The following is an 11031-nucleotide window of genomic DNA, read 5'->3' on the forward strand; positions in this document are numbered from 1 at the left end:
TATTACCCTTTTAAATCATTATCCTTAAAAATTACTTCATGGTATTTTTCAAACCTTAAATTTTTTTTGATAATTTCGGATAATTAGTTGGTTCCTAGTGATATTGTTTTTCTTCAATGAACATTAAATTTCGAACTATATAGTCTTTGCCAATCTTATAAATTTTTTGACAATCGACAATCATGGACCCATCTAAGACCTACAAATCTATGTACTTTTCTTAACAACTAAACAAATATCCAAATTCAACAACACCCACTATTCAGACAGCCATGATACCACCTCTACATGCTTCGCACTCATACCCTTTTGGCAATTTCAAACCAAAAATTCAAAGAGCTGTTAACTCATTTTCACTCAATAACAATCCCCTTTACGCAATTTCTTCAATCCTTCAGAATATTCAGCAGAATAGAGAGACATGGGGATTCCGATTCGAGCAGCAGGGGTGGATAATCTGAGCGATAAAGCCGCGATGATGAGAGAATCACTACAGAAGAGTCAGTCAATCACGGACAACATGGTTTCCATGTTGGGTTCTTTTGACCACCGTCTCTCCGCCCTAGAAACTGCTATGCGTCCGACTCAGGTAAAGTTAATCATGTTATGATCTGTTTTCCAACTTTACTCATTTCCCACTTTAGATATTTTGTTCGAATTCGTTGTGAAGCAAATTGAATTTGAACTTTAGGGGAAAATTGCAGAATCTCGATCTACTGTGTGTTAGTTAAACAAACCCATTTGTGGGATTGCTGTGATCAAGGAACAGTAGTTTTCTCTTTGATTTAACGATCGTACGTGTAAAAAAGTGTACTTTTGCTTGCAAGAATCATTGATTTTGGACTCACTATGAAAATGTAGTAAAAAGACGATATTATTTGGCAATTTTTCTACATCGTCTCAATTTTCTTGGAATGTAGCGTTTTTCTTGCATTTTCACAGATCTATTCTTCATATGCAACCGAAAAACCAAGAACTGTCGTTTGAAAATCACTCAATGACCCTTTGTGAGATAATTTTGATATATATGTTGTAATTAAGGGTTTATAACATAAGCTCCATGTGATAAGTTTTGATCTATTATCCAATATAGGTTGTCAATTATTACCCACCTCACCAATTGATTTATTTTTGACAAATTATCAGAAAATTTCAAGTGGATCAAACATTGTTTTTGTGTTGGAATTCAACAAATTGGTGCTAAAGATATTGTCTTGGTCGAATTTAGGTTCCTAATAACTAATAAGTTGTTAATCAGAAACACCATGATAGTTTTGGTTTGATTTCAAGAATATAGTTAACATAATAATTATTATTATTATATTTTTGTTTCTTGTAGATAAGGACACATGCAATACGCAGAGCTCACGAGAACATTGATAAGACTTTGAAGGCTGCTAATGTTATATTGAACAGATTTGACCTTTCTCGAGAGGTTAGTTTTTCTTAGCTTTGATGGCTGCTAGTGTTTATCTATTTCTCAAATTCCTAAAATACCCTTCAGACAAATAGAAGTTTCTTCGGGACCCAAAATCAAAATATCATAATTTACTTTTCCAATATGTAGGCGGAGTCTAAAATAATTAGAGGTCCACATGAGGATCTTGAAGGCTATCTTGAAGCTATTGAGAATTTAAGAAGCAATATTCGGTTTTTTACAAACAATAAAAGCTTTAAGAGTAGCGATGGGGTGCTTAGTCATGCAAATAATTTGCTTTCCAAAGCTATCTCCAAACTGGAACATGAATTTAAACAACTTTTATCATCATACAGGTTTCTTCTACATCTACTCCTCTAAAAATATTGATGAATGTTGTAAATGTAATTATCTACTTATTGTATTATAAAATCTTTCAGTAAACCCGTGGAGCCTGATCGTCTATATGAATGCCTACCTAATTCCCTACGCCCCTCATCTGGATCACCTGAAACAAATGCCAAAAATCCATCTTCTCATAATGATCGAATCACTGCAGAAAATGCTGTTTATAATCCTCCTGTCCTCATTCCACCTCGTGTGTTGCCATTGTTACATGATCTAGCTCAACACATGGTGAATGCTGGTAATTCTCAGCAGTGTATGATCATATACAGGTAAAAAAATTAGTAATTTTTTTTAAAAAAGATTAGTGGTTTTTATATAGAAATTTCAAATTTTAGGGATACACGTTCTCAAGTGCTTCAAGAAAGCCTTCATCAATTGGGGGTGGAGAAGCTTAGTAAAGATGATGTTCAGAAGATACAATGGGAGGTCTTGGAGCTTAAAATCGGGACTTGGATTCATTTTATGAGAATTGCAGTAAGTTGTTGGTGTTGAATGTTGATAGATTCCTTTATTTTTGATGACTTTGAGGAAGTTGTTAATCATGATTCATGTCAAACAGGTGAAATTATTGTTTGCAGCAGAAAAAAAAGTGTGTGATCAAATGTTTGAAGGCATTGAGTCCCTTAAAGATCAGTGTTTTGCTGAAGTTACAAAAGGTAGTGTTGCGATGTTACTTAGTTTTGGAGATGCAATTGCTAAAAGCAAAAGATCACCAGAAAAATTGTTTGTGCTTTTGGACATGTATGAGATTATGCGTGAGCTTCACTCTGAGGTATGTTTATGTTCTCGATCAAACATTCATGTGTTTCTTAATGAAGAAATTAATGGTTGTAAGTGGATGATTGTTTGCAGATTGAATTGCTTTTTAGTGGTAAAGCTTGCAAGGAAATCAGAGAAGCTGCAGTTGGTTTAACGAAACGACTTGCACAAACAGCAAAAGAGACATTTGGAGATTTTGAAGAAGCAGTTGAAAAGGATGCAACAAGAACTGCTGTTGCAGATGGAACTGTTCATCCTCTCACAAGCTACGTCATCAACTACGTCAAATTCTTATTCGAGTAAGCTATAATCAAAACACGCAAAATCAAAAACGCTCCAATTTCAACTTCTTTCGCAAAATTATCCCTCCAATTTCAATTTTTTAACAGCTCGATTTCACGTTTTCAGCTATCAATCAACACTGAAGCAACTTTTCCAAGAGTTTGAAAAGGGAGACGAATCGAACTCTCAACTTGCATCTGTAACAATGCGAATCATGCAGGCTCTTCAAACTAATTTGGACGGAAAGTCAAAGCAATACAAAGATCCGGCGTTGACCAACTTGTTCCTTATGAACAACATTCATTATATGGTCAGATCCGTTCGCAGGTTCATCATCCAAACCCTAACTTGTTAATTTGGTAATATCACAGCTTGATTTTTCACTGAAAATTTCTTTTTGCCATTAGATCCGAAGCAAAGGATTTGTTAGGGGATGATTGGGTACAACGACACAGAAGAATCGTACAACAGCATGCTAATCAGTATAAAAGGATCGCATGGGCAAAGGTATTAAGGGCATTTACGTCTTTTTATCCCATATTTTTTGAAATTTGCGATTTTATAAATTGGGGTATTTTTTTTTGTTTATTAGATCTTACAGTGTCTGTCGATTCAAGGGTCAACTTCATCAGGAGGTGGTGATGGAGGAAACAGTAGTGGGGCCTCACGAGCTCTTATAAAGGATAGGTTCGTCTTTTCACCACTACCTTTTTTATTTAAGAAAAAACATTGAAAAATGGTATATTATGGTAATTATTAGGTTAAAGATTTTTAATCTTCAATTTGAGGAGCTTCATCAAAGACAATCTCAGTGGACTGTTCCTGATTCAGAGCTCAGGGAATCATTAAGACTTGCAGTTGCTGAAGTCTTGTTGCCTGCTTACAGATCCTTCATTAAGCGTTTTGGGTATGCTGTTTGTTTTTCTGATAAAGTGTTGTCCGGATAAATCATAAATGATGTTTAAAAAATATTCAAAGGAAAAAATAATTAGATCAAATTTGTAAAAAGTTAATAACTTAATGGGAAAGTCTTGTTTTCTTGACTTTCCCTATTAAGTCATTCTTTCTGTATTAAGTTAAAAAAAAAGTTTAAAAAAAATACTAAATCCTAAACCATATAAATTCTTTTTAATGTTGTTTTGTTTTGTTGGTTACAGGGCACTTGTTGAAAATGGGAAGAATCCTCACAAGTATATAAGGTATACAGCTGAGGATCTTGATCGAATGCTTGGCGAATTTTTCGAGGGTAAGACTTGAAAAAAAGAGAGTATGGTTTAGGATTTAGTAATTTTTGCATATTCGGTTTGTTTTGTGTGTTTTGAGAGTGTATATTGTATGTAAACTGCTTTTAAAGCTTGTTTTGGTCATATGTTGTTGATTAGTGTTATTGTTAATGATGTTGTATGAGATACTTTGTGATTATGAATAGATTTAAAAGAAGTGGATGTGTTTCTTGTTCCCTTTTGATTGCAAGTTGTAGCCTAATTTTATGTGTAAAATAGCAACACAATTACAATTTCTTTAATTTTTCATTTTAGGTAACTAAGACCAGAGGGAGTGAGTGCAGACTAGGCTCCCCCCCCCCCCCCCCCCCCCCCCCCCCCGCCACATCATCACGCACACCGCCCCTGGGTGCGGTCTAGGCTGCACTGCGGCCTTCCAGGGGTGCGCTCTATGCTCGATTGTGATTGGTTCTCCTCTTTACCGTTGTTGAACGGTCATTTTCCAAAAAAAAAAAAAAATACCACTAATATAAATACTTTATCAACTTAACCAAAAGAACTCATCAACATTTTACCATCTTCTCTCTTTTCAAACCCACAAAAAAATGTTATCTTCCAGAAATCCAACCAACGAAAAAACACCCACTAGAAAACTCACAACTCCAAGGTCTTCACTCGATCAACCGGTTTATTCGTCTCCTTTCTACCACTACGAGGGTATGCTTCCCTATTTTCCACAACATATCCAACAACCACGTCCTACATAACTATTTCCACAAACACAACCACAATTTGACCAAGATTTTGATCCTTTTGATTTTGTTTCCCAACCAGAGTTTGTTCCAGAAACACAATCACAACCACAAACACCCATTTTCGAATCTAAACCAGAATTTGTTCCACAAACTCAACACTCTCAACCAGGAAATAAAAGAAAAGAGAAAGCAGAAGCTAAAGCGTGGTCACCTTAAGAAGAGTTAGTATTAGCACAATCATGAGTTGACGTTTCAAAGGACGCGAAGACGGGAGGGGACCAAAAACATGATCGTTTTTGGATGCGCGTTAGAGCTCGATTCCATAAAGGAATGAACTTTGAACCATATCGTACCAAACATCAAGTATACTCAAAATGGGGAAAGATGAACAAAGATGTGATATTGTTTAACGATTTATACAATAACATGAAACGTCAATGGAAAAGCGGCGAAAGTGTCGAAGTGGTTTTGGAGAAAGCTTTTAACATTTATCAAAAAAAAACAAAAGAAAATTTTCAAGTTTTTTGAAGTTTGGAATCTACTCAAAAGCAACAAAGAATGGGAAAACCTGAAAACAAGCGACGAGTACATCGATAGCGGATCAAAAGGGTCAAAAACTTCCGACTCGGAACACACTTCATCGGATGCTTGTGCTGGTTTCGACCTCAATGAAGATGAGCTCGTTCAAGTGTCACCACCCCCGACCAATGGGAAGGGACAAAACAAAAATAAAGGTAAAGGCAAAGCGTTGGAATCGGATGACTTGAAAGAAATGGACAATAATGTGCAAGGCATAAAAGATAGAATGGATAAATTTTGCAACTTGCTTCGGGTAGAGAGTCGGAAACAAAGAGACAGCAACCTGAGAGTGCTATCGATGGACACGTCGAATTTGACTGGAGATGCGCTTCAAGTCATTTTGCAAATGAAGGAAGACGTGAAAAACGTTACGCTAATCGTGGTTAATTTGTAGTTTTCCAAAATTTTAATTATTTGATCTGTTTTTTTTTTTTTTTTTTTTTTTTTTTTTTTTTTTTTTTTTTTTTTTTTTTTAAGTTGAACGTTTAAGCTTTCTAGTTTTTTAATTTCTAATTTCCTAGGATTTTTTTAAAGTAATGTAATGGTTTTTAATTTTAATTAATGAAATATTTTGTTTTTATTTAAAACTAAAAATTTTATTTATTTAAAAAATAAAAATAATTTAAAGGAGTGTGACACCACTCCTTGGGTATGGTATGAGACCACACTTTTGTGGTAATGGGTGAGATGACGCCTACGTGTTATTGCGGTTTAATGAGGGAGCGCGACACCACTCCCTTCAGCCTAATTGCCCAAAATTGTAACCTACTTTTAACAAATCACCTAAAATGAGAGAATATAGAACTAAATTTTCTTTGAGTTTTGTTTTTGATATTAAGTGGGTGTTTGGGATAGCTTTTAAAAAAAGCTTATTAGCTTATTAGCTTTTTAAAAAGCTAATAAGTTAAAAAAGTGTTTGTCTATTTAAAAAACGCTTTTTTAAAACAGTTTTATGGATGAGAAAAAATAAAAATTTCAAAAAGCTGGAAAATCCTAGCTTTTTAGCTTTTTAACCATTTTACTCCCGAAAAAGCAGTTTTTCGTATCCAAACACTTTTTAAAACCAGCTTTTCCTAAAAGCAATAAGCTAATAAACATTTTTCTTAAAAATCACTTTTGACATAAAAAAACTAACCCAAACATACCCTAAATGCTACCACAACTTCTCTAAAACATTACATGTATTTGTGGTGGTCGTTTTTTATTTAGGTTTATAGAAAACAATGTTTGACAAACCCTTCAGATATTAAAAAAAAAAAAAAAAAAAAACCAAACCAAAAACAATTTATAATTTGTGATCAACGTTTTGCATAGGCAACTTGTTTTTATTTTTAGTTTTTAGAAATGCGCATCAAGAAAAAAAAGTTAAATGGCAACTAAATAATCTCGTTCGGTTTAACTATGAGCGGTATTAGTTGTTCGGATAAAGCTCATTTTTTAAACTATCAAATCAAAATTTAAAACAACATATTTCAATGGGCAAAATACATAAAAACCAGACAAATCTGTATAAATTGTGATTGTGGGTTTCTGAATAATATGTTAGGCTTTAGTTTTTTTTTTTTTTTTTCGGTTTTATGGACAGTTATTGTGGTTTCAATTTCTATTATGGTTGGTTTCTTATCCATAAAAAAGATTTTTAAACCTTTTTTAATTTCTTTTATATTTTAATAATAATTATTAAAAAATAAAAATAAATGCCGAACGTTTTCTTTCCTCCCCCTTACTACACCAGATACATCTCTCTTCCTCCCTTTTCTTCTCAATCTCCGACGTGACTAGTGCCGCCCCTCATCTTCTTCTTTTTCTCTCTGGCAAGACCAACAATCTCCACCCACCTGTTTCTGGAAACCAACAAACCTGAACACTGAATCATCTCCGTTAAATGTCGTCGAACACCCTTTTTTTTTATCAACCCCACACGACACAATCCTAAATCCCTAGGCCGTCGATGCTCCGTCACCACTTGATAGAGACTTTGCCTCTTAGATTGAAAGCCCCAAATTTTAATACGGGCATTAACGAATTTACTAACTTGATGATATTAAATTATAACCACTAACCAGTTGATAGAGACTTTGCCTCTTAGATTGAAAGCCCCAAATTTTAATACGGGCATTAACGAATTTACTAACTTGATGATATTAAATTATAACCACTAACCAGTTGTTTAAAAAATATAAAATATAATAAAAATGTATGAAAGTCTTTTTATATGAGCCAGAGATCTACACGATAAAAATTAAAACGACAAAAGACTTTACATGAGACCGAAAAAGGTTAAGGACTAAATATGATATTTTTGAAAACCATAAGGACCATTTATGAAGATTTGTCAAAAAGTATATTATACTTTGGTTACTTTTATGGTTTAACCGTTGTCTTTTATTTTCGTCTATTAAAACAATGAGTTAATGATCTAGAAAGGTAACGAACTTTGGTCTTTGTCCACATTTAGGTAACCATGTTTTTTCGTTCACATTTGGCCATTGAACTTGTTTGACCTGTTCAAAATAGGGTAATATGACCGGTAATTAGTGGTAACATTACCCTATTATGAACATGTCAAACAAGTTTATCGATCAAATGTGTACGAAAAAAACATGGTTACCTAATTGGAAAAAAACCAAAGTTCCTTACCTATTTTGGTAATATTGGGTTCTTTATGTTAAGTGCAAGTAGTCATAAGATCCATTGATGTGAAATGAAATTGGGTTGTCCGGTCTTGTGTATGAGAAGATGGTTAAGTCTTGGGCCAACCCAGTTTAGGCCCAGCTAGTTAGGGGTTAGGCTGTATACGCTTAAGGGACTTGGTTGTATGTGTTTTAAAGACCGAGCAACACAACTTAGCCCATGACTAGCCGGGACTAAACTGGGTTAAACCAAACCTAACCAACTTGTTCATTGACTGTCGGAGCCTGATCCCTGATCCCAGGGCACACAATCCCTAAGACGGTTCTTGTCCAGTATTACCAAAACAAGTAAGCAACTTTGGTTTTTGTCCGTATTAAGGTAACCATGTTTTTTTCGTACAAATTTGATCAATAAACTTGTTTGACCTGTTCATAATAAGGTAATATTATCGTAATTACCGGTCATATTACCATATTTTGAATAAGTCAAACAAGTTCAATGGTGAAATGTGAACGAAAAAAACATGGTTAGCTAAATGTGAACAAATACAAAAATTCGTTACCTTTTTAGGTCATTAACCCTAAAATAATCAGCGTTGGACAAGTTTTTCTATGTCATCAAATTGACATGTCATAATAGGTTAAAAATATTAATTCCACATCAAAATTTTAGTAAAAAACCATTAAACTCTTGTTAAAATGGATCACTTTCATCATGTGTAGGTCCCTCCCTCAGTATGTAAATCAATCGGCCATGGCACAACCACGTAGCGCCTTTCAAATCCTCTCATGATTCGTTCCAATTTCCTTTTCGTACGTTCAATTTCTCCTCTTTCTCATCACCGGAACCCACTTTCTCCCTTTGCAGTCTCTTACTCATCGTTTAACTTACCGGAATCCTCCATGGAAACAAACTCCAAAGGTGAACTGTAGTTCCTGAAAACCTCTTCATCTCTTCAATTTCAGTGATGAAGTTCGATTTGCAGGGAGTAAGTCGGTTTTAGGGTTCTAATCGTTTGTGTTTAATGTGTTTGTGAAGATTCACAGGAACCAAAAAAAGATCAACACAAGGAAACAGCTCGTGATATTGATCCATTGAAGAAGGTGTCGGATGATATACTTCCTCATATCCTCAACCTGTGAGTTTGTGCTATTTGAATCCTATGTATTTGCAAGATTAACAATTTATTCATTAATTTGATTTATGTTTCTTATTTAAGGTATGGATCATGTGCCTTACCTCGGGATTTTGAAATCTATGCTCCTGATGCTTCATTTGAAGATCCACTCATGTGTGCTCATGGGTATAATTTGATAGCTTTTATTCTTTTAAAATGGTTTTATATAAAAAAAATCATTTCTAATGACTTCTGATTTCAGGGTGAAGCAAATCAAGTCGGCTTTTTATTCTCTTTCAAAGGTGTTTAGTGAGTCAAGAATTGTAGAGTACAACATCAAAGAAAATATACTTCCTCATGGAAGAAGAGAGGTTAATAATATTAATACCTTTTACATTTATCTTTATGTTTTCTTTTCTTTTGATAGTTTTATTTTATTTTATTTTGAAATAAAATAGATAGTCATTGACAACAAGCAATACTACAAGTTCATGGGAAAAGATATTGACATGATATCACTCATTAAGCTTTATGTAGAGGATGGGAAGGTCATTCGCCATGAAGATTGGTATATATATTATTTCTGTTAAATAACATTTTCTTTAGTAGTTCTATTTTTTCTAAAAAAAAATTGTTTACAGGTGGAACAAAAAGCCCCTATGGAATAGAGATACTTCTAATGTGCCACTAGTTGGACGAATTATAGAGATGGCTCGAAGGGGTTCCATGTTGGCAACTCATGCTATGATGAAATTTGGGAAGGACCCAACGTCATAATCCTCTCCATAATGGGCAACATTGTGATTTTGTATGATATATCATATATGTGTGTGCAATATTAGTTTTTTTTACATGATTTACAAACTTCTATAGAGTATGAGTTCCATGTTTTAACCGGTTGTGGTGAAGAACATTGATAACTGGTGTAACGGGGTCTTTGTAATCGGTTGATAGGGTTGGGGACTTTATAACTGATTTTTTAATCTTTTTAATAAAACTTATTAATAAGTATAGTTTATTATCGCGAAAAAACAAACAAAACCTAAAAAAAGATCTTGCTAGTTGCACCCATGACCTTGTAACTAATACCTAAGTTATTAATGCTTTTGATTTGTCTGGTACAAATCTTTCCTTGCCTCGACATTGCTAAAGAATATTTTAGGGAAAATGAGTCATGAAAGTAATAAACTTTGGTCTATGTAAACAAAATAACATTTAACTTAATTTTTTGATATAAACTTTGGTCTATGTAAACAAAACTTTGGTCTATGTAAACATTAATTTAAAAAAAAAAACATTTAGAGAGATAGTAATATGTTTGATGATGATTTGATATTTTTCTTAGAGTTGGACATCCAGTCATTAACCCATCTTATTTCCAACGTTGTTATACATCATTAAGGCACTAACCTCATCATTTTGGATAGAAGCAAAACAAATAATTCTCCATTATTATGATGTCTTCTTCTTCAAATCCGCATATATCTATCTCAAAATCGTGCTTTTAAATCTTAAATCCTTACCAAACTCCGCAACAATCAATTAGGGTTAGATTCCATGAAGTTTAGGAGTTTGGATGATAGAAACATCACTAAATTCAACCTCAAACATATTGTAGAAGTCTAATTTCGGATTTGGAACAAAGACTAAACCCTATATCTAATTTTAAGTAAGAGAAGGAAGAGTTTATACCTTTTTTGCCAGATGTTGAGTTCTTATCTTCAAACCCTAGTTTCTTCTTCCATAATTTTGCTTTAGATCTCCATTGAAATATGAAACTTGACCATGGGAGTTCTTTCCCTCTTCCAAACCTTGTTCATTATTCAAATACAGAGAACCCCGACTAGATACTCTTAT

General features: G+C 33.8%; 2 protein-coding genes across 2 annotated transcripts; both read left to right on the forward strand.

Annotated features, from left to right (window-relative positions):
* Positions 1–246: 246 nt before the first annotated feature.
* Positions 247–4326, forward strand: LOC145073706 (exocyst complex component EXO70A1-like). Its single transcript, XM_079020217.1, has 12 exons — positions 247–589; positions 1340–1435; positions 1568–1773; positions 1858–2094; positions 2161–2299; positions 2385–2597; positions 2678–2883; positions 2993–3193; positions 3274–3373; positions 3459–3553; positions 3627–3773; positions 4024–4326. Exons 1-12 carry the CDS (start codon positions 422–424, stop codon positions 4121–4123), a joined length of 1908 nt encoding a protein of 635 aa, XP_078876343.1. The 5' UTR covers positions 247–421; the 3' UTR covers positions 4124–4326.
* A 4476-nt stretch (positions 4327–8802) lies between these two features.
* Positions 8803–10187, forward strand: LOC145076900 (Nuclear transport factor 2 (NTF2) family protein). Its single transcript, XM_079022696.1, has 6 exons — positions 8803–8978; positions 9096–9195; positions 9277–9360; positions 9437–9545; positions 9633–9742; positions 9816–10187. The coding sequence occupies exons 1-6, from the start codon at positions 8846–8848 to the stop codon at positions 9949–9951; spliced, it is 672 nt and encodes a 223-aa protein (XP_078878822.1). The 5' UTR covers positions 8803–8845; the 3' UTR covers positions 9952–10187.
* Positions 10188–11031: the final 844 nt, after the last annotated feature.

This window comes from Lactuca serriola, chromosome 9 (genome assembly GCF_051521515.1).
Source record: "Lactuca serriola cultivar US96UC23 chromosome 9, Lser_US96UC23_V15, whole genome shotgun sequence".
NCBI lineage: Eukaryota > Viridiplantae > Streptophyta > Magnoliopsida > Asterales > Asteraceae > Lactuca > Lactuca serriola.

Excerpts from the sequence above, each read along its gene's own strand:
- LOC145076900 (XM_079022696.1), top strand. The coding sequence starts at position 8,846 with ATGATTCGTTCCAATTTCCTTTTCGTACGTTCAATTTCTCCTCTTTCT. Across the intron at positions 9,196-9,276 it reads CTTCCTCATATCCTCAACCT|GTATGGATCATGTGCCTTAC; the intron begins GTGAGTTTGTGC and ends TTCTTATTTAAG. Across the intron at positions 9,546-9,632 it reads TTCCTCATGGAAGAAGAGAG|ATAGTCATTGACAACAAGCA; the intron begins GTTAATAATATT and ends GAAATAAAATAG.
- LOC145073706 (XM_079020217.1), top strand. The coding sequence starts at position 422 with ATGGGGATTCCGATTCGAGCAGCAGGGGTGGATAATCTGAGCGATAAA. Across the intron at positions 1,436-1,567 it reads GATTTGACCTTTCTCGAGAG|GCGGAGTCTAAAATAATTAG; the intron begins GTTAGTTTTTCT and ends TCCAATATGTAG. Across the intron at positions 3,554-3,626 it reads CGAGCTCTTATAAAGGATAG|GTTAAAGATTTTTAATCTTC; the intron begins GTTCGTCTTTTC and ends GGTAATTATTAG.